Source organism: Perca fluviatilis, chromosome 8, assembly GCF_010015445.1.
Source record: "Perca fluviatilis chromosome 8, GENO_Pfluv_1.0, whole genome shotgun sequence".
Lineage (NCBI taxonomy): Eukaryota > Metazoa > Chordata > Actinopteri > Perciformes > Percidae > Perca > Perca fluviatilis.
Window position 1 is genome coordinate 16,813,411 of NC_053119.1, and position 21,796 is coordinate 16,835,206.

Sequence of the window (21,796 nt, forward strand, 5' to 3'; positions counted from 1 at the left end):
AATTAGTGGTTTTGCACTGAGGTCACTTTACAGTCGTCATAGCAAGTCAGAATGACACAAGGCACTGTGATGTTCATCATTTATCCAATGGGAAACCAACCACAGATGGATGACTTCATCCCATTAGAATATTTAGCCCACCCTATCTGAGTATAACTGCCTTACCCCAATGTAACAGAAGAGCAGAGATATTTTAATTAACCGGCACCGAATTGCATTAAAAGTTTGAGGAATGAAAGGCACTTTGACAAAGATCTGCAGAGCAGGATTCCTGTTTTCTTTCATTCTTATCTCATACATTGCCATGACATCTTCAATGACTCTTGATTTAACTGAGCTGAGAAATAAAATTTCAAAGATCAAGGTGAATCCAAGGGGGAATCTGTGGGCAACAGGTAAGAGAAATAACACTATTCTGGCAAATTTTGTTTTTGTGCTATTATCTGATATATATGACAGTTTATATTGACGTATTTTGTGTTAATTAAGGGCATTTCATGGGCAAGAAAAGTGTTGTGGATAGTTCCTTTATGAAGTCTGCCTTTGAAGATGCAAATGTTCCCAATGAAGTGAGAGCTGTTAGTCCTCTGTACCGAGGGGAAGACCTGCAGACACTGCTCAGTCGGATGTTGAAAACTACCAAACACACACAACGGAAACAGACATTGGACATGTACGTTTATTATAATTTTCATTATTGTATAAATTCATCAACTGCACAACTGATTTTTTTTCTATCCATTTAGAGGAGGAGGGGATCCTGCTTAAGGAACATTACAACCAACCCTGACACAATATGAAATCCTTCTGATGAAGAGGAGTCTTAAAACCTTGTGAAAAATGAGCTCTAATATAAATATGTTAACGTTTTTTTAATGTGATATGTTACATTGTATATTGCAGTGTGATGCCAATCTGCACTGCTTTGTTCTTGGGTCCAGTTATTTGAACCTAATATTAATTATTTGTGCCACCTGTTAATAAACTAGTACTGAAAGCTAGATCAGTTGTCAATCATTTTTTGAGATTTTCACATTTCCGTTGACATATTATTGTTTCATTATTAAAAAATAGTAAATAATGTAATACAAAATATGAGTTAGCCTATTCAAAGTATTTTTTACATAAGGGTTAAAATAATTAGCTTTGTGGCGCCTCCTGTAGGCAAATTTAGTCAGTGTTTCCTAGTGGGATGGCGACGGCACGACCCGCCCTACTCTGCATCTGATTGGTTAGTACTCGTTGCCTCCGTTGGTTGGATTGGTTAGGTTTAGGCATGAGGAGTGTGATTGGTTAGGATTAGTGTAAAATACCAGGGTAAGCCAATCAGAGGCAGAGTCGGGCGGATCATGCCTTCGCCATCCTAGGAAAAGTAAAAGTAGGTCGTGTTTGTAATGTATCGTTAGTAATTATATCCGGGTGAAAGTGGAAACATGCTTTTCATCACATCTTAAGATAAGTTTGTGTATTTGATAACTGTCAATAGTTATGCCTCTAATAGTGATGTGTGGCTACCCCTGTAGTGGTAAAACACAGAAAGCAGAAGAACTGAAGGTGTGCTTTGAACGGAACACTGACAGAAAGGTTCATATTGTAGGAGATGGAGCACTGGGCGTTGAGAAAAACACAGTTTACGCAGGCAAGTCATACGCATAGCTAAGTTAGCTAGCTAGCTATGTCTTCATTTAGCGTTAGGTGCTTATTACGTGTTTGTAGCAGTTCAGTTTTATTGAATAGAGTCCTGTTGGAAAGTCTGCACCAAACAGTTCATATTGTTTATGCGACCGCAATATTTCACGCTACTGTGCGAAGTGAGGCTCGGGAATTTTAATGATTACAACCTAATTAAAATATTAAAATTAAAATAATTCCGTAAAGATAGCGTTGTTAGGTGTGCCGCCGACTGAAAAAAATACCGTATCCTTAGTTTTTCATTCGTGTACCATAGAGTGTTTCTTTTCGAGGCTTTTGCCAGCATTCATTTAATAGTATTTTAAATGAGGTTTGGCGTGCAGGTGTCTACACTGTCCTATGGTAGAGAATCTTCCTATAAACTACATAGCCTACAGTCGATATTTTCTTTACAAGATAAACTAACGTTATAGTTATCTCTTCTTTTACCTTCTTTTACATACTATACGTGACTTAAATATTGGGTATTACATTTGGTTTGAAAGATAATTTTCTCGCCACAATTTAAAAAAAAAATCATATCCGCAGTAAAGTATTTTTATTTTCTTTTTTTTTTAAACCTTTTTTCAGAAATTAAAGCGTAACAGTATTATATATCAGTTAATTGATGGAATAAAATTAGTCAACAATTTTGATAATTTTGTAAGAAGAAAATGCAAAACATTCACTGCGGTTCCATTTTCTCAAATGTGAAAATTGTCTGCCTTTCTTTGTCCTCTGATAAAAAATTAATTATCTTTGGGTTATGGACAGTTTTTCAGACCGTCAAGCAAACTGCAAAAGCAAGATGTCAACATGGGCAGGGAATGTTTCACAATTTATTTAATTGATTAATCAAGAAAATAATTGGCTAATCAATTGGCAATAAGAATATTTGGTAATTGTTAATAGCAAAACTGCTGTTTGAAGTAATAATAATAGTGATAACATAAACACTCAAGTCTCAAGAAGACTGGATTCCTAAAAAAGTAATCTTGGACTTTTGCATTCTCTTGCTGTAATGTAAACCTTATTGGATATGTTGCAGATTCCCAAAAGGAAAAAAATGTCCGAGCATCTCTGAAAGCTGAAGTAGAGAGGTGGGTTTTTCAGATCTGTTTTTGGATGAGATTCATTGGTAATGTTTTACTGTCACATCCCTTTTTTACCTTTTTTATTTGTTGTTTAGGAAACTCAACAAGGATGACATTGTAATTTTGGATTCATTAAATTACATAAAAGGTAAATCGTGTTAACAATAGCTTTGCAGATGCAAATTCTGTGTTAAAACATTATTATTATTTGTTCATGCTTTTCCCTTTTTTACCTACAGGCTACCGCTATGAACTTTTCTGCCTCATCAAACATGCACAGACACCACACTGCCTGGTAGGTTTACTAGAGAAATACCTAATGGATTTTTAAGATCTAAAAACAAAAACTATCACCCAAACATTAATAACACAAGTCAAAATCATATGCTTTCTTTCAATGAAGGTATACTGTTTGACATCAGATGAAGTGAGCTCAACGTGGAATACCAACAGAGAGGCTGCAGAGCAGTACACCCAGGAAATGTGAGTGAGAAGCCTCTATACATGCAGTGCAGGTGCATGTCAGTCTGCTAGGACTGTCTTTACCTTTTGGATAGGATTTTAAAATACTTCTATGACTGTCATTGTCAAAAGTTAACATTGTCTAATTTTGGTTTTTGTATTTGACCTGACATCTGGTTTGTCTCTTGTAGCTTTGATGCATTAGTGCTGAGATTTGAAGCTCCAGACTCCAGAAACCGATGGGACAGTCCTCTCTTCACCATCCTGAAAGACGACACGCTTCCATATGAAGGCATTTCTGACGCGCTTTTCAAACGAAAAGCACCCCCACCTAACCAGTCTACACAGAGTGTAAGATACATGCTGTTTTTGTTTTTTAACAAGCATACAGCATTTAATAGATGTAGCTGTATGTTCTGTGTGTCATGCTGCCTTTTTGACCATCTGATGGCAATAGAGATATTCTTCTTCTCTGCAGCAACCATTGTCATCTGCAAGCTTCTTGTACGAGTTGGACAAGATCACACAAGATGTGTTATTGGTATGTCTACATATGTTCTTTTCGATTTTCTGTTAATTTGGCAGTCACGCAGATTTTTCTCCTGGGATACTGTTTTCGCTGGAACCAGCCTGTCTTTTGAGTCATGTCACTACATTTCAAGATCACCAAAGTGAGACGCACACATTGAAAATGGAAAATAATGGACTGTGGAGTCCTATTCAGAAAAAATGCACAAAAAATGAAGTCCTCTTATTTCTATATTCACTTCCCTGCAGCTGGGAAGAATCATAGCAATACCACACAATGTCAAGATGAAGGCTTAGGTTAATCAATTCTGAGACTTGAGTTGTCTACTTGTTTTACCAGTATATTGAAGGCCATAGTTACATGAAAGAAGTGGGGACCATTTAATTTAGGTCACTAACGTCAAGGTTTCATTGACTAATTTGGCGGTGTGGATCTCGTCACGTGATGCTGTGGAAGGTTACTTTGATAATGGTATGTTTGTGTGTCCTGTTTTGTAAATACCTTTTGCTCCTGTAATTATTTATCTAGCTTTTACTACCTGTGATGGGTTATGTCTGCTAATTGGTGTTAGCCAATAAGAAATCATCTGTTTCGCTCCATTGGTTTGCTTTTGAGTACACCTTTTTTTTGTTCAAATGATTTATATACAAGTGCCCTGTAAATGAATTGAATAATTAGAAGAACAAGTACCTTCGTCATTTTGATTAATCAGTCCATTTAATTCTTAGTGTGCAGATCCCACTTTGCTGATCTCGAACTCCCTACAAACCAAAGCACCTGGGGAGCTGTGTTTGTCAGTAGAAACACTACTTTTTTTGTATGTATTGTGTTTTGATAGAGGTCATTTAAAATTTTCAGGCAATTTTTAACGCACAGAAGACAAGTGTTCCCGGGGATCTCATTCCAGTTCCAGGAGCTACAGAGAAGATATCCTTTTTACACATTTACATGTCTACTTTTTATTTAAAACTCACATTTTGAAGAATCCTTTCACAGGTTCTAGTAGTTAGGTTTTTATGTGGGATGCCACAAGTCCAGGTAGCAGTGATCTTTCACAGCTTATGACTGAATGTCTGATTCTAATTTGTATTACCTCTGTTAATTTGTGCTGACTCATTTTTATCCTCTAGCTCTTAAGGAGTCATATTCCCTCACCAGCAGGAGGCAAAGTACTCTGCATCAAATTACTTGTTTGAATGAGAAGGGGGCATGGATGCATGCCCATCAAAGAACTTTTAATGAAGGGCAAAGCAGCCAATCACTGTTAAAGGTCTTGCCTGTAACAACATGCTGTGGGATACGTATTGGGGGGAGAGACATCAAATGCAGGTGTACTGTGTCAGACCTCAGAAGAAACTGTTTAATTTACTCCCTTTGAACGTGCCATTCCACGCAGAAACTAACTTTTCACTGGTCAACCTTTTAATTGCGTGGTGCATCATTTAAGATGATGTCAGTAACAGTACTTTGTGTCGTTCTCCTTAAAGGTTATACTGTAATACTGTGACCTTTAGATGCTTTTGGTCCGTTAGTTATTGCTTCTTCACTGTTCAGCTGTGCTGCAGAAAACTTGAGGCAAATCTTCTGTCTTCTTCTTGTACTCAAATGTCCTTAACCTGATGTTTAACATCGAGCTCACCAGGAGCATCAACATGGCAGAGCTGAGGAAACTTCGGCGCCAGTTCATCAGCTACACCAAGATGCACCCAACAGAGAACTCGGGACACATATCTAACATGTTTGTGCAGTATTTAAATAAGAGTCTTCACTAAAATTTTATAGCATTGGTTTGTTTTTATTTTTGGGTAAAAAAAATAAATATATTAAAATATTTGAATGTTTGTGTCATTTTATAAAGATTCAGCTTAAAAAAAAAAAGATAACTTATCAAAAACCGTCATGCAGTACTTGTATATAAATTGATTTCTAGACACAGCAAGCACAACAGCTGCAAAGGCAATCTTTGAACCCACCTAGGTAAAACCAAAAGGACTGATAAAGACATTTGAAAAAAATAAAATAAAAACCTTTTTAATTAAGTCCACTTGCTCTGTGTATCTTATGGCCTTTAGCAGATGGAGCTGCCCAGTTGTCATGGAGATGAAAGTAACCCTGTGTTCCAATACCCATACTACCATACTATTTAGTATGCCAGAAATTATATAGTATGTACCGATGCACAGTATGTCAAATGCAGTATGCCAAAAATACCAGGATGTCCTACTGCAGCCGGTCGGCAAATAGCATAAACATTCAAGCTCAACATAAGACATGATACCAATTATCATTCCTGGCCTCCACATGCATCAGTATCTCCATCAGTTTTTTTTCCTTTGAATCCCCTTTTTGCTGTGTCATTTTATTTGTAATGTATTCTACATTCAAGTCAGTCTAACATCCAGTCCAAGCTCAGAACTTTGTCAAGTACGGGTTATCCTTTATTCCCTTTGTATTGTACTGGACCTCTTGGCGAAAGCCTGACAAACAGTACTTGGTGTTCTTGTTCAAAAGCTTATTATTCCTCTGTGGGATTTGTAAGCAAAATATGAAAAGGTTAAGACTTTGTATTTACATTGTGAGAAAAGAAAGAACAGGAAGTTGTTTGGGGTTTGCTTTGCTCGCAAAAACTGAAAGTGTGTGACACTTTAAAATAATTGGGTCCAACAGTCATTCGTTCTGGGATGCCGAGCTGCTCAGTGGACCAAGAAAAAAGGCACCATGTGTTCATGGTGGATTGCATGAATCCACGGGTAAAGCTGTGAATGCTTGTGATGTATAAAATGCTAATTATAGTTAATCATTTCTGTCAAAGAGGAGAAGTACAGCTAGTCCAAGTCCATCAATGAATACTTCATACAGAGTTGAGCATCATGTGGCAGTATTGGTGTAGGTAGTATGAACATGCCAATTATTCCAGGAGAACAAAGAATATGTGGTTATACAGCACTGTCATGAAGCTCTTAGCCAACATATCCCATTGTTGGCCGCCTGTCCAGTTGGAGCAAGTCATGAGGTCATGTTGCACATGGACAAAGACGCTTTTTTTTTGTAAAAGTGAAATATGCTCCAGATAGTTTTCTAATCCGAGTTGCAGAATAGACCCTCATTTTGATTTACAGAAATCTTAAAAATAAAACTCACAAGTCATCCAATTCAATCCACATTCAATTGACAGACTTTTCAATTTCAACACTTCTCACAATCACACTGAAAAATCACAACAACATGATTCAATGGAGAAAATGTGCAATAATTTCTTTGAAATCATTTATAAATGTCTTTTCATAAGTTAGGGGGATAATGCTCTTCTTCACCAACTACTTCTTTTCACAGACGGCCTTCCTTGAAATCGTTTTGTTGGTGTTGGCATATTTATGTCGATCATTTCTGAAAATAAACAAAAAACTAACTTAATCTTTTAACCACTGACAACAAAAGTAAACATTTTTTTAACAAAAAAAAAAAACTGCTACTAGAGTTGGAGCTATTCAGTGCTTTGTAATATTTAATAATTAAAGCCATTACAACTACAGTACCATTATGTTTTCATCAGTAATGTAATCAGTAACGTAAAAGTAGACAAATGTGGACCTTAGTGTCGTTAGATATAGATGTACCTGCTCATTTTGACTTTGTTTCTGCATCCCAGTCCTCCCTCCCAGTGGCTGGTGCGTGCACCTCTCGTCATCATGCTTCCACAGCTGATGCAAGGCTTTCCATTGCCATACGGCTGCAACAACAAACGATACAAAGTTTCAATTCAGAGGCAAAGTCTAACATTTGCCGCAGTCTAAAGCAGTCTTTAGCTCACCTGTTCTTTGGCACAGTAGCCACAGATCATCCTGGTGGCCAGTTCCATTGGGTGGTCCTGGTCCTCATCATGGCACCCATCACAGGGGTAAGCCCGGCCACAGCAGGGAAACCTGAAGGCAGGCAGTGGCACAAAGCTTTCACGATACTTGCTCTTCTCAGAGCTTCCATGTCAGACACGTGAAATGAGATAGGACATAGTGACGATGGTACCTTAGCCAGCGGTGGCTCTGTCTGTAATGTTTACATACTCCTTTTTCTGGCAGGGGCTTCCCCTTTTGCACAGCAGGATCTCTTATCGTCTTACAATTAACAGCACAAGCACTTGGACCTGCACAAAGGGGACAAGAATTATTATTCTTTATTATACATTATTATATTCTGGTCTGAAAGGGTTTCATGCACTGTGTTTCATGCACTGTGTAGCTTTTTAAATAACAATGTGATGTGAGAGAGCAAACTTTGGCAGTTTTGTTGTTGTAAGATCTTAAACTTTTGCTGATTCCTTTGATAGCAAATGTAGGTGAGCTGGGTGTAGGTGGACCTGTTTTGCTGGCGCGTGGCTGAATATACTGGAATCTTGTGCTCTCAGCCAGAATCCCGAGTTTGCTGTGGCAGTGCTCACAATTAAACTCCTTTGTTTGACCATAGGAAAGGTTCTGATGAAAATAAGCAATTTCAGAGATGACATATTTCACTTCAGGTGATATTTCGTACTGATTTTCAAACAAAACAGATGTGCAGTGCTGAACATGACCAGTTTCATCACCTGCACAGGGCCCTCCTGGGAGCAGCTGAGGCAGCCCACAATGAGTTCACATTCCTGAAGAACAAGGTCAGCAGGTGCAGCGTTGTGAAGGTCCAGGTATCCCAGGACATCGCTGTAATGGTGCAGCATGCAGGGCCTGAATGCAGCATTGATGCTTGCACTGCACTTTTCACACTGAGCTGTGCAGGGTGCCCTCCCAGTCAGTGTCAGGTCTGCAGTTACCTTACACCTGCAGACAGGACAGGAACAGTCAAGTGCGTCATTCTGATTAAACGGTCTAATTTGTGAAATTGATATATGACATTTAGCGCTTTGTCCTTACCTGTTACATTGAAGACAAACAGTGATTTGTTTGGCCACTACGGTGGCTGTGTTCTCTCCCAGCCGCAGTCCCAGCAGCTTTACCTCTGTGCCTCTGCGGGGATCACTGATCTTAATGTTCTCCACCAGATGACTGGCTTCCTCCTCCCCCTCCTGCTGCTGCCCTTCATCACCACCTGGACCCTCCTGCTGCACTAACTTCCCTCCCTCCAATTTCCTCTCGCTATCTGTCTTTTCCAGTTTTCCTTCATCAGTGACATCCTCACCTGCAGCAGCGGTGTCAGATGAATGATCGTTGACAGATTTTTCACATACTGTTGCCTGGAGTTCCTGGTACGGTATGAACTGCAATCCAGCTTTTTCTAAATCAATGTCTTTTTTTAACTGCAAAAACATTCAAGAGAAAATCTTTCAGCATTGGGAAAATAAAATGAAAGCAGATATTTACAGGTTGTTTCGGTAAATTCAAAAGGGAAAACGCAATTCACAATCTTCTGTTCGTGCAGATTGCAGTCTCACCTGCCGGGCTCCTTCAGTGAACAGTCTCTCCAAACTACGATCGAGCCAGCGAAGAAAAGGCCGGAAGAGCAGCTCTACCTTTCCCAGAAGCTGATTGGTTGCATGCTTGGCTTGAAGCCACTCCAATGATGCTTGCTGTACATGTCTACATAGCCAAGGATTTATATAAATGTCACCACCAATGACTCCAAACATTACATGTTTAAAATAAACTGTACATGCTTTTACCTTGCCATTATTGGCGGCAGCTCCTGGTCCAACGGTATGTCCAATGTAAAAATCTAAGAAAATGTATCAAGGTGATAAGGAACTGTTCTTTTCATGTCAACCATTTACTGTATAGTGTATTACAGAACCTGTAGTGAAAATGGAAGCAGTGGTCTTTACCTCTTTGGGGTAACTGTCTGGGAAGCTCACCATGATGTCGACTTCTTTCAGATCAAAGGGCTAGAAGTTAAAATGCTCAGTTAGTATATCATCTGGACCAGATAGTACTGTAGTAGGGTAATTTCCATCTATGTAACCTATTATCACACCAAAGCATGACAAAAAAAGGTTGGTTCATTAATGATTCACAGGAGTGTGAAACTTGTGGATTATGGTTTCTATAACAATGCTGATAAAGTGGATTAATAGTTCTGATATGACAGTAAGATGTATTCAGTCAAATGGTTGGCTATGTCTTACCTTATTCTGGCACTGGCTAAGCAACACTGTAAGACATTTTCCAATTTGGGATCAATAAAGTCTATCAAATCTAATCCAAGGGAATAGTAGAATTGCAAATTAATCTTTCTAAATAACTTGTTTTCCAATTTAGCCAAAATAGCCAAGTTTGAATCACTATTTTACCCCATTTCTCATATAACAAATAGGCCTAATTTTATCACAGTGGTGCAGTTTAATTGATAAATATCCCATGTTATTCACTAGAGGTGTTGAAATTAACCAAATAATCGATGCATCGAATCGTGGACATGGACGATGCTGCATCAATAATCGGCAGGCTCATAATCGATTATTTCTGTTTACAATTTAATGTAGGCCTAACAACATTTCTGTTTACATATTCTTTTATGTTTTGCACATTCAGGAAGTGCCATGTGCTCAGTGCTGTAGTTTTATGTATCCAATTTATTTAGTCACTGCAGAAGGTTTTGTTTTTGAAGCGTGAAAAGCTATGAATTAAATATCCTACATGGCTTTAATAGAAAAATGTATTTGACGCATTGTGATGCATCGAGATATCAAATCGAAGTGAATTGCTGACATGATAATCGTAATCAAATCGAATCGGGAGATCAGTGAAGATTCACACCTCTATTATTCACTAACAATTACACTTTGACAGTAAAATCACCATGGGTGCCGTCACAGCATAGTAGGTATGGTTTTACTATTTATTGTCTACTTCAGACTTTATTGAGACTTCAGCATTTGTCTCCAAATACATTCTCACTCTGTGTTTGAGTGAAGAAGAGACTTTTTCAAGTTCTCCAATTAAAACTGAGCTCTACTGTATTATAGAAAAAATATGTGGGTGGATTTTTGCTGTAAGATTTCGAGGGAGGACAAGAGAAAGAAGGTAGAAAAAAAGGTTTACCCAGTCTGGATCAGTGGCCTCTACAGCCACCCTGTAATAAGTAACTTTGCAATTACTTTGTTCCTGAATAATCAGCTGGTCTTTGGGAAAACGCTTCTTCAACTGCTCGATCTCTGTGTCTCGTAGCTGCATGGCGACATTCTCTGTCAGGTCACACAGCTTGACCTCTTGGAGGATGCCAGGACGAGGTACTGGTGGCATCCTCTGTGCAGGTCTTGGGTTCTTTCCAGGAACAGGCTGGTCATCTAGTGGGGGCAACTGTGGTGGATGCCAGAAGCGACATCGGTCTTCCATAGTGCAGTGGCCTGAGATAAAGTAGCGGCAGGGGCGGCGGCTAGCTGCTGGAGCAACCCTGGAGTTACTAATGGGAGGAGGCCTGTGCCCCACATCTCCTCCAGGGACCTCTGAGTTTGGAGATGCAACGTCTGACTGGCTGGGTGTCCTGATGGTTTTCTTCTCATGAGCTTTGGCATCATCTCTTATGTGTAGGAATCTGCATTTCTTCCCAAAATTGCAGTGTCTTCCTTGAGAGAAGAAGCGACACAGCTGCTGTGTATGGAGCACAGGCTCTGATTCACCCATCTTCTCTCCCTCACCATCCTCCATCATTATTAACACCTGAATGAATGTGTACAGTAACACAGATTAAACAGATGTATCTACTTATTTACTTATATGTAAACACTACAGGGCAAAAGTATTTGGACACAAACACCCATTTGTAATTAATATGGACATTAATATGGCTGCCAGAACCGCCTCTAATCTTATGAGAAGACTTTCTACAAGATTTTGAAACCTGGATACAAATATCTGCTCTCATTCATCAGCCACAAGAGATCAGATAGCGATATATATGTCTGGGTACTGGGCAATAAGGACATTCAAGTTCTGCCATAACAAACTGGGAACCCAATTTCTTTATTTTGTTCTTTATGTTGAAAATTGTATCTACCTAACCTCCAAACAATAGCGTGGCATTTTGCTTTAATGTTGATCAGCTCAGCGTTGTATGGACAAAAAAATACCTAACGTCACGTGACAGTAACGTTAGTTCTATGCTTAACGTTAGCTAGCTAAACTTTAGCTAGGTACCGCTGATAGTGGGAAGTGTTTTGCTATGTAAGTCACTTCATTCAAATCAAATAAGAAATATAACATCACCTCAAGTACACACAAGGATCCGCGTTAAAGCTTATTCCGTGTAATGACAAGTGTTAAAAAGCTAACATTACCTCAAGCATAGACAGTATATAGCTAACCTCAAGTGACAAGTGACTGCACCGTTACGTGCAACAAGAAACGTATCCGTACGTAACAGCGCAGTCGTTTACGTCATTACGTGCGACGAAAGGTTATATATATATATTTTAACTCTTTCATATTTTATATACCTCCTAACCCCTGGTATATATGTATTTTGGAATTTGCCATTGTACTTTATTTGCAATAAAGATAAAAACATAAATTAAAAAAAATGGTGGTTCGGAATATTTTAGTTACTGTCGAAAGGTGCTCTGAATATAAATGTGTTATGTCGCCCTCTACCGTTTGGGAGTGTGAAATGGACGTGAAGAGGTTCAAAGTTGATTCTTGACTTGGACACAACAGCTGTCACAAAGTGAATTTAGAAGCTGCTCTGGAATTTTTAATCATATATTCACATGATCGTTATCAGCAGATGGAAATTGCTCAGTCATACTCATGACTATATAAAATAGGTCATAATGGAATTGTAGATTTCCATTTTTTTTTCTGAGCACTTAAAAGACCTCACCCATGTTGGCTTAAAGGCTGAGGTTCAAAGTTAATTCTTTACTTGGGAAAACAATTACTGTTTTGACATCACCTTTTTACGCAGTGTTGTAATGTAACGGAGTACAAATACTTCGTTACTGTACTTAAGTAGACATTTCACGTATCTGTACTTTACTTCGCTAATAGCCTAAAATTTATGTCAACTTTCACTTTTACTCCACTACATTTCCTAGATAAAATGTATACTTTTACTCCGTTATATTTCCACTAAGCATCTTCGTTACTCGTTACTCAAAAATTAAAATTAGAAGAAATGTGTGCGACTGCAATAAGGGAGGTTTGGCGAATCACTGCTCCTAGGTTGCATTAGCCTACGCACGCTCCGCACACCGCGCGCTCTATTTCAGCGCTTGTTTGTTGCAAACCGCCATGGAAGCCCGAGCACCTACTGGAGGACCTCCCGTTATCGTAGACCACCAGGCTCGACATAAGCAATGGCCCGATGGCCCGCCCGGGGCCAGTAAAAACGTATGTCGGGCTGGTTGCAGCCACAGTCACTGGTGTGTGCGTTACTTCACGCAGCACATGTAGCCTATTACTGACTGGAAACGTTACCGAGGATTAGGGCGCAGATGAACTAACGCTACACTCGTTACTGGAAGTAGGTAGCCTACAATAAAACCTCCATGATTAAAGAGTCAACTTATAAATAACCCACGTACCTGTTCTACAGGCAGAAACACGTAGAAACCGATATTTCAGTCTGCGCTGTCCACTCTCGTCCACCGCGCTGTGCAAACACAGCTCTACTCTGCAAACAGCGACTTTACAAACGAGCTAAAATGAAAGATGTCAGTTTGTAGTCTAATTGTTTGTCTTAATTTGCAACCAATCTTGAACTTTGGACAAACTATTGTAAACGTAGCTGATTTCTAAACGAGCCATCCTCTCGCTGGAGCGGTAAACCTATGGATGTATTTTAAGACCAAAACAAATACACGTGGCTACTTAATATGCACGTGAATGACGCGTTCTTCATTGTTGACGATGTTGCCGGTTGTATTATTTAGCAACAGAATCGTCTTATTTCAAATTAGGCATACAGGACTAATCTGAGATCATTTTCTAGTTAAGTAGCCTATCTAGTTATCATTATGGATTTTCCATGTTTTTAGGGGTTTGCTTACTAATGTAAAAAATATAGCATTAATTTAGTAAGAAAGTGAAAATATCAAGATGACAAGATGATGCGTATTAGGTATAATTTTATTTTCTTTATTTGAATGTAGTTGATGACCCCTGGTCTAGCTTTGCTGCTAATGGCACAACATCCAGTGGCAGTGGCTAGCTTTTTTCCTGCTTTTTTGTCCTTTTCCAATCACACCTATGATATTTCTTTCAGGGCCAGTAAAAATGTAGAAGGGGCCAGCAAAACTCTGATCTACTGGCCCCGGGGGCCAGTGGGGATTTTTTTTTATGTTGAGCCCTTTGACCACCCCGACAATAGTGGTGAACTCGGTGAACAGGGTAGTGGTGAAGATAACATCATACACCCGTGTTGCAAGAAATGTTTCTGTACATTGATGTCAGCTCTAAACATATGCTGTTTGTTCTTTGAACTTAAGAGAATTGTGTCTGAAAAGTCCCTGAATATGCTTTATGCTTTACTATAAGAAAGCCACAATAAAAGTTCTAACCGCTTGCTTTTAAAAAAAAAAAACTTTTACTTTTACTTTTGATACTTAAGTACATTAAATATCAGAAAATTACTTTTGATACTTAAGTACAGTATATATCAGATACTTTAAGACTTTTACTTAATATTTAAGGTAACTTTCACTTCTACCGAAGTCTTTTTCTAGTTCGATACTTGTACTTTTGCTCAAGTATTGCTTTCTAGTACTTTATACAACACTGTTTTTACGTGAGCCGATCCCCGCCCTGGCGATGCGACGCGCGGTTGGGGAACACTGAGGACAGTCCGCCCCCGGTTAACAGCCGCACTAAAAGCAGGGGGCCCCGCCCCTCCCAGCGGGGAGAGTGGCCGCAGCAAGGGTTTTTGAGGTAAAAGTCACATCAAATCCGCCTTGGCTGTTCACACTGCGGTCGCATTGAAAAAAATTAGATCTGGGTCGGATTCAGGACCACATGTGGAAGTGGCCTGAATCTGATCTGAAAAAATCAGATCTGGGCTAGATTTGAGTGTTCACACTACTTATGAAGAAGCCTGACCTGGTCACTTGACCCCAAAAAAATCGGATTTGGGCCACTTTGGCCTGCAGTCTGAACGTAGCCTTATAGGATATCCTAGTGATTTTTACTTCAGGATGGATCTTGCAAATACCAGCGTAGATCTTTGGATATGCTTAAGAGACGACTCTTTGCTGCAGCTTGTGTGGGATATGATGCTCAACTACAGAGACTATTTGCAATCTCCACTCTTTCCTATTGTTCTGTGTCTTCCTACTTTGTCTTGTGCCTTCCCTTTCTTGTTTGCGACATCATGGGAGAAAGGTGGGCATGGGTCCAGCAATTCAAGATCCAACCTAGCTGTCGTCCCACAGCCTCTACACTGCTGCACTATGCAGGTGTCACCTTGTACAACCACGTGTTTCTTGTGCTCCCAGCATCAGTGGCCCAGTGGGCATGGAGGCCACCTGTGGACCTGCCGGACCGGGCACCTGCTGGAGCTGATTGCTGGGGTGATAAGTAACCTCCTGCTCTTTAACTTCCAGTACTTCATCTGGCACCTGCTCCATCACAGGATCCGCTGGCTGTATGTCACTTTCCATGCCATCCATCATAATTACTCATCTCCCTTTGCCTTAGCCACTCAGTGTCTTGGCGGATGGGAGTTGGTCACAGTGGGCTTTTGGACCACTCTGAATCCTATGGTCCTGAGGTGTCACCAACTCACCACATGGGCCTTCATGGTGTTGCATGTCTACGTTTCTATTGAGGATCACTGTGGCTATGATTTCCCCTGGTCCACATCACGCCTGATACCGTTCGGCATCTATGGAGGGCCCAGCAAACACGATGTGCACCATCAGAAACCCAACACCAATTTTGCACCACACTTTACCCACTGGGATAAAAATGTTGGCACGCATGCTGATTTCAGCTTTTCTGCTATGAAATAGAAGGCTATAAACACCATTGGTAACAGCTATTGATAGATTGCTTGTATGTGTCTGTGTTTGTTTTTCCAAATCATGTGGATATTAAAATGTGAACATATTCTTTTTGCTGCATGTTACTGTATTGTATTTGAGAAACAACACTGTCAAAAAAAGATATTTCATGTAGCTTTCATGATAATGAGCAAATAAACAAATAATATAGTATGTTCAATCAGTTGAACTATATATGTGCACAATCTAAATAATGCCTAAATGCCTCTGTCTCCCAGTGTATCTGGTTTCTTTACTTTGAAAGTAATCCTGAGCTTTGGACATGGTTTACGCAACACTTTTCCTCTCACTTTTTCTCTCTACCAGTTTAATCCCAGGAAAGAAAAAAGGGGCTATTATGTGACTACATTTCAACTTTAAATCGTCATAGCTGGGGTGCCATTGGTTCTACATATAGTTATGTATAAATTATATAATCAAGTTACATGTATAAATCCCAACAATGTGTAGCCTACATATTGATGATTCAGTGACCGTTGACTCAGGGTTAGTAGCCTATGTTTTCCCTTTTCATTTTCAACCTATCCTATATTTGGATTTCTATTGTGACACCAGTATATCTTGTATTATTAATATCATGTAATCTGACCAGTAATCCCAGAGTGGTGATACTGGTGGTACTGATACTCTGATAAAATGTTTTATGTATAAGGCACAAGTAGGCTAGGTATAAAAGTCGAATTATATTTTCCACCACTAGCTAGGTATCAGAAGTTACTCCAACTGTCATTTAGATTAATTAACATAGGCTTCATCTTTAATGGTTGACTACATATATCAAATGCTAACAACAGAAAAATATTGAATACATCATATTCTGGTAACTATAGCCTACTATTGACTACAGTTTGGGGTGGGTAAGTTATTTGTTCCTAGAGTGCTTGTTGTTACCCTGGTTGTGCTGCGTCGCCTCGGTGCAAGTACAGCCAGATCCAGTGACAGGCAGCGTTGGGATGAGTGGTGGAGCTGGCTGGGACATGTCTGAGTAGAAACCTGCATTATTTTCCAACACGTACAGCACCAAACCCCGTGTTTAAGATGGGGCAGTGCGGCATCACGTCGTCAAAGACTGTCCTGGTTTTTCTGAACCTGATATTTTGGGTAAGTTTGGAGGTTTTTGACAGTTTTAAACGTGCGTCACTATAGCTAGCTGTGTGTAGCTGTGTTAGCTGTGTGTGCAGTCAGCTGCTCGGCTAGCTGCGGCAGCCGACCTTTGTTTAACCAGGGAGGGATTAGTTTGAGAAGGCAGTGGAAAAGACATTACTTAAGATATATAATATCTAAGCTTTAATGATTTGTCATTTTTAAATGAAGTACCTTTCATTACGTTTTATAGTTAAAAAAAAAAAGACCATTTGCCTGCTTAGAAAAATGCAGTATTCAGTGGTGGAATGGAAATAGCTACGGTACTTTTACTTATGTAGCTACCGGGTACAATTTTAAGGTAGCCTACTTGCACTTCACTTGAGTATTTCCCTTTCAAGCTACTTTTTACATGAACTCTACTAGGCCTACATATTTGTGGCAAATATTGTTTTTCGCTACATTTATTTAATAGCTTTAGTTAGTTTCTTTGCAGATTTAGATTATTCATACAAAAAAATTAAATACCCGCAGTATACAAAGTAGCCCACCTTTACCAGCTGCAACATTAAATTGACATCATTAATGCACCAATTATTTTAATCCAGTGATGTATAATATTCTGAAATGGGCCATTCAGCATAATGAGTATTTCTTTTTTATTTTTGGTACTTTGAGTATATTTTGATGTACGATTTTGAATGCATTACTTTTACTTGTAACAGAGTATTTTTACACTGTGGTACTGCTATTTTGTACTGAAGTAAAATATCTGAATACTTCATCCACCACTCTATGCTTATATAATATGATGCAGTACTATACTACTAATGTACCCAGTAGTATATACGTATCTAAAATTGGCTAAACATTGATGCAGTACAACATCAAAATGCTCTTACATCATATACTGTATTGATAAAAACAGAATAATATAATATTCTATAATAATATAACACTATTCTAAATAAAGAGTAATGTTGATACCTTACAGTATACATGTTGCCAATACATAATACTTATGTACTTTTACTTAAGTAACATTTTAAATTCAAGACTTTTACTTCGAATGGAGAATTTTTGGATTACGGTATTCTTTTATTCAGGTAAAGAATACTTAAAGAGTACTTCTTTCACCACTGAGTGTTGTTTGCTGTTTGCAATCACTGTTTTGACCCCCCCAGTTTAATCTTAATCCACCAAGCAGCAGAAATATAAAAAATACAAGAAGACAGCTTAGTTAATGTAGTGGTTTATTTTATATTGATAAAAGGTCCTCAGGTCATTCTGGTAAAACTGCAGGTCCAGTTTTATCCTTCTAAAACTCCTTTACATGTAAAAGTAAAGCAAATGTAAAAAATATTCACCAGCAAAATGTACTTCAAGTATTAAGTACACTTATTTTTGTGTTTAATTATTATATATATATATATATATATATATATATATATATATACACAATATTGCTACATTATCATTCATTACAGATGCATAAATAATACATAAATAGCGTTTTAGTGTGCAGCAGTTTGAGGTGGAGCCATTTGTGACTGGCTACTTGTAGACTAGTCAGTGGTGCAGCAGAACCCAACCCAGACACTTTGAAAAAGTGAAAACCTGTTGCTGTTGCAAATTGTATGTTTTGTATGTTGTTTAAAAAATAAATAAATAAATGTTTATCACAAAAACCAAAAAACTGAAAACCCTTTTCTGGTATGTTACCACTTCCTTCCCCTTTATGGATAACCTTGAGTAAAAATGTTGATGTTTTTGTCACCCTCAGGCCGCCGCTGGGATCCTGTGCTATGTCGGAGCCTACGTCTTCATCACATACGATGATTACGATCACTTCTTTGAAGACGTGTACACTCTCATCCCAGCAGTGACCATTATTGCAGTTGGAGCCCTCCTTTTCATTATTGGGCTCATTGGATGTTGTGCTACAGTGAGAGAGAGCTACTGTGGTCTTACAACGGTGAGTGAACCAGTTGACAAGTTTAACGCGATAAATGAGGGAACTAAAGCCCTTGTATAGTGAGTAATTGATCTAAGATGAACTGTGAAACATTATTAAGAGAAAAGTGGGGTCTAAGGATGCGTTAGAAAAGGGCATTAACATCAAATTTGACAAAAGCATGTTCAGTTTTCATACATAATTATACATAGCAGAAGTACAAAACAAAATACATTGCACAAAAAGCCTATCATTCAAGCCTTTTCTCATAAGTCGTAGTATTATGTCTAACTTTAAACATGCCAAAGTGTCAGACAATCCACACTTTACTTTTCTGCATTTAATTGTCTGTTGTCTGTGTAGATTACATTTTGAAATTCAATCCACAGTTTGTTGTCATTCTCGTGCTGGTTTTCATGACGGAAGTAGCAGTTGTGGTTCTCGGATATGTTTACAGAGCAAAGGTGAGAAAGTCAAATACAAGCCATTGCATGTTTATTTTTCTTGGCCTTATTTGATGCTTAACTTGTAACTCAGCTGATCTTCCAAATAACTTCACCCAGAAGAGCAGGAACAATCTGTCTGCCATAGATAACCTAATCCAATCTGCTTGTGTTTGCAATCATGTTGGTGCGTACTGTTCATCAAATGTTTAGTCTCACCCTTCTAAACGTTTGGCAGGTTGAAAATGAAGTTAATATTTCTATCAAGAAAGTGTATGATGAATACAATGGCACCAACAGCAATGCCCAGAGCCGTGCCATCGACTACATCCAGAGACAGGTGAGGACAGAAATACTGTCTCCTCTGTAAATCAGATATACCGATTGTCATTTCACCCGCATTTGTGCTAGACTTGTTCTGACTAAGCAAGTAGTTGAAAGTAATCTTGAGTTTTTATTGTTTTCATTTTCACAGCTTCAGTGTTGTGGGATCCACAACTACTCAGACTGGCAGAATACACACTGGTATGAAGAGTCCAAAAACAACAGCGTACCCATCAGCTGTTGCATATCTAACATTGGAAGCAGCTGCACAGGGTCCCTCACTCATCCTGAAGATCTCTACCAAGAAGTAAAACCACCTGTCAAGTTTTCATACCAAACACCTCTTATTTGTAAAGAAGAGTGACTCGTTCCAGTTTGAGGTCTGAATTTTGTGTGTGTGTGTGTGTTTTTGTGTGTGTGTGTGTGTGTGTGTGTGTGTGTGTGTGTGTGTGTGTGTGTGTGTGTGTGTGTGTGTGTGTGTGTGTGTGTGTGTGTGTGTGTGTGTGTGTGTGTGTGTGTGTGTGTGTGTGTGTGTGTGTAGGGTTGTGAAGCTCTGGTTGTGAAGAAGTTGAAGGAGATCATGATGTATGTCATCTGGACTGCTCTGACATTTGCTGCTATTCAGGTATGTAACGTTCATCAAGATACCTCGTTTTGTAGAACATTGTCAGTTTTCAGTAGAATCTGTATTCTCTTATTTACAGGACCTATGCCGCATTTTATTTACTGTAATTCTATAGGATGTTGAGCAAGAGGCTCCGTGGTCAGCAGCATCACCCTCAGTGTTTTATAAAAGAGTCATACTTGCTAAATGATTTAAAAATCACAGCACCTACAAGATTTTTCTATATGCCTGAGAAGATCGATACCACTCTCATGTCTGTCTGATAAATATAAGGCTATACAGCCAGCAGCCGATTAGCTTAGCTTAACATAAGGCTTAACTTAGTTTAGCACTGCACCTGGCCAAAATATAGTCCGACATATAACACCCCATAAAACGACAACTTCTTGTTTTTAAACTAGAGGTGCTGGTAGGTGGACAGAGCCAGGCTAGCTTTTTTTCCCTGTCTCTAGTTTTTGTGCTACGCTAAGCTAACGGTCTCCTGGCTCCAGCTACATATTTACCATACAGACACGAGAATGGTATTGATCTTTTCATCTAACTCCTAGCAAGGAACTTATCCCAAAATGTTTGAACTATTCCTTTTATTTATTTTGGTCTATTTGTTTTTCGTCTCACTGTTGGTACTATAATTCTGAAGTCCAAACAAAGTAGCGTGAGTTACACAACTACGATGAGGCCCAATCATTTCTGAAGGGTTGTAACTGACTAACAACTATAAAAAAAAAAGAAAAGTAAACCCAAAACCACTAAGGCGTCTCTCTCTCTCTTTTTTTTCTAGATGCTGGGGATGTTGTGTGCATGTGTCGTGCTGTGCCGCAGAAGCAGAGATCCTGCCTATGAGCTTCTTATTACAGGGGGCACCTATGCATAAAGGAGAACACATTTCTCACCACAACACACTTTCACAATTAATGTGGCGTCGGAGAGAGCATGACAATTATCTATTACCACACTAACCTTAAAACACCAACCACACTAAAGTGATATATTGTATCTGTTCCCCCCCCCCAAAAAAAAGCTATGGACCAAATAGGCTATAGGCACGAGGGCATAAAACCTCGATCTGTGTATGGAGTGAAATGCACACAGGGTAATTTTTTCATGTTAGTTTGCACTATGTGTATGGCTTTGAATATTTTATATTTACATCTATCCTGTACTTCAGTGAAAGACTGTATAATATTATCCTTTACTACTACTACTACTACTACTACTGCTGCTACTACTATTCTTCTTCTACTATTACAGCTCAGTTTTAGTTAAGTCACCTTTCACCTGCAGCATTCCGTCAAGAAATAGTGGACACCACAGCCCAAGCCAATGGCAAGTTCTTGCGTGTAAACTGTGTAACTTAACTGGCTTTTGCTTACCTGGTCTTTCTTTTAAGAATCAAACTTTTTAATCCTGTTTAGTATGTGGGATTTGTCAAGTAGTAATGCATTCTTAAGTCAAGATAGACTTTGTCCTATAGCTGTGTTTGTTTTTGTCTCAACAGTCTACGATGGTAGTTGTAGAACTTGATTTGCTGAAATGCAGCAATAGCTAGACTGAAGAATGTAAATTAAATGTGGGAAAGGTTTATGTGAGTGTATTTTCTGGTTTATTGTTTTAATTTCTCTGAAATTTCACATCTT

General features: G+C 38.8%; 4 protein-coding genes across 6 annotated transcripts; 3 read left to right on the forward strand and 1 right to left on the reverse strand.

The window, feature by feature from the left end:
* The first annotated feature begins 1,393 nt into the window (after positions 1-1,393).
* Positions 1,394-5,587, forward strand: kti12 (KTI12 chromatin associated homolog). Its single transcript, XM_039807687.1, has 9 exons — positions 1,394-1,639; positions 2,720-2,771; positions 2,861-2,913; positions 3,005-3,060; positions 3,169-3,248; positions 3,419-3,578; positions 3,706-3,768; positions 4,615-4,683; positions 5,385-5,587. Exons 1-9 carry the CDS (start codon positions 1,489-1,491, stop codon positions 5,526-5,528), a joined length of 828 nt encoding a protein of 275 aa, XP_039663621.1. The 5' UTR covers positions 1,394-1,488; the 3' UTR covers positions 5,529-5,587.
* Positions 5,588-6,903: 1,316 nt separating this feature from the next.
* Positions 6,904-16,754, reverse strand: si:dkey-24l11.2 (uncharacterized protein LOC100034462 homolog). 3 transcript variants are annotated; one of them, XM_039807680.1, is made up of 12 exons: positions 16,622-16,754; positions 10,779-11,396; positions 9,563-9,622; positions 9,404-9,456; positions 9,176-9,320; positions 8,658-9,040; positions 8,336-8,564; positions 8,111-8,225; positions 7,780-7,897; positions 7,568-7,679; positions 7,374-7,486; positions 6,904-7,143 (listed from the first exon to the last, which is right to left on the reverse strand). In XM_039807680.1, the coding sequence occupies exons 1-12, from the start codon at positions 16,727-16,729 to the stop codon at positions 7,074-7,076; spliced, it is 2,124 nt and encodes a 707-aa protein (XP_039663614.1). In that variant the 5' UTR covers positions 16,730-16,754; the 3' UTR covers positions 6,904-7,073. The 3 variants fall into 3 exon arrangements, with proteins under 3 accessions (XP_039663614.1, XP_039663616.1, XP_039663615.1); XM_039807682.1 differs by lacking the exon at positions 16,622-16,754 and adding an exon at positions 11,943-12,096; XM_039807681.1 differs by lacking the exon at positions 16,622-16,754 and adding an exon at positions 12,014-12,062.
* Positions 14,765-15,784, forward strand: ch25hl1.2 (cholesterol 25-hydroxylase like 1, tandem duplicate 2). Its single transcript, XM_039807688.1, is given in 3 exon segments — positions 14,765-14,987; positions 14,990-15,218; positions 15,220-15,784. Coding segments are annotated over 3 exon segments (813 nt in total). The 5' UTR covers positions 14,765-14,863; the 3' UTR covers positions 15,680-15,784.
* tspan3a (tetraspanin 3a) lies at positions 16,700-21,743 on the forward strand. Its single transcript, XM_039807689.1, has 7 exons — positions 16,700-16,831; positions 18,597-18,788; positions 19,157-19,231; positions 19,449-19,550; positions 19,686-19,841; positions 20,076-20,159; positions 20,941-21,743. Exons 1-7 carry the CDS (start codon positions 16,769-16,771, stop codon positions 21,031-21,033), a joined length of 765 nt encoding a protein of 254 aa, XP_039663623.1. The 5' UTR covers positions 16,700-16,768; the 3' UTR covers positions 21,034-21,743.
* The last annotated feature ends 53 nt before the right edge of the window (positions 21,744-21,796 follow it).

Excerpts from the sequence above, each read along its gene's own strand:
- tspan3a (XM_039807689.1), top strand. The coding sequence starts at position 16,769 with ATGGGGCAGTGCGGCATCACGTCGTCAAAGACTGTCCTGGTTTTTCTG. Across the intron at positions 18,789-19,156 it reads GCTACTGTGGTCTTACAACG|TTTGTTGTCATTCTCGTGCT; the intron begins GTGAGTGAACCA and ends TTCAATCCACAG. Across the intron at positions 19,551-19,685 it reads TCGACTACATCCAGAGACAG|CTTCAGTGTTGTGGGATCCA; the intron begins GTGAGGACAGAA and ends TCATTTTCACAG.
- si:dkey-24l11.2 (XM_039807680.1), bottom strand. The coding sequence starts at position 16,729 with ATGCAGGTTTCTACTCAGACATGTCCCAGCCAGCTCCACCACTCATCC. Across the intron at positions 9,321-9,403 it reads CTGCCGCCAATAATGGCAAG|ACATGTACAGCAAGCATCAT; the intron begins GTAAAAGCATGT and ends TTGGCTATGTAG. Across the intron at positions 7,144-7,373 it reads AACAAAGTCAAAATGAGCAG|AAATGATCGACATAAATATG; the intron begins GTACATCTATAT and ends GTTTATTTTCAG.
- kti12 (XM_039807687.1), top strand. The coding sequence starts at position 1,489 with ATGCCTCTAATAGTGATGTGTGGCTACCCCTGTAGTGGTAAAACACAG. Across the intron at positions 3,061-3,168 it reads CACAGACACCACACTGCCTG|GTATACTGTTTGACATCAGA; the intron begins GTAGGTTTACTA and ends CTTTCAATGAAG. Across the intron at positions 3,249-3,418 it reads GAGCAGTACACCCAGGAAAT|CTTTGATGCATTAGTGCTGA; the intron begins GTGAGTGAGAAG and ends TGTCTCTTGTAG.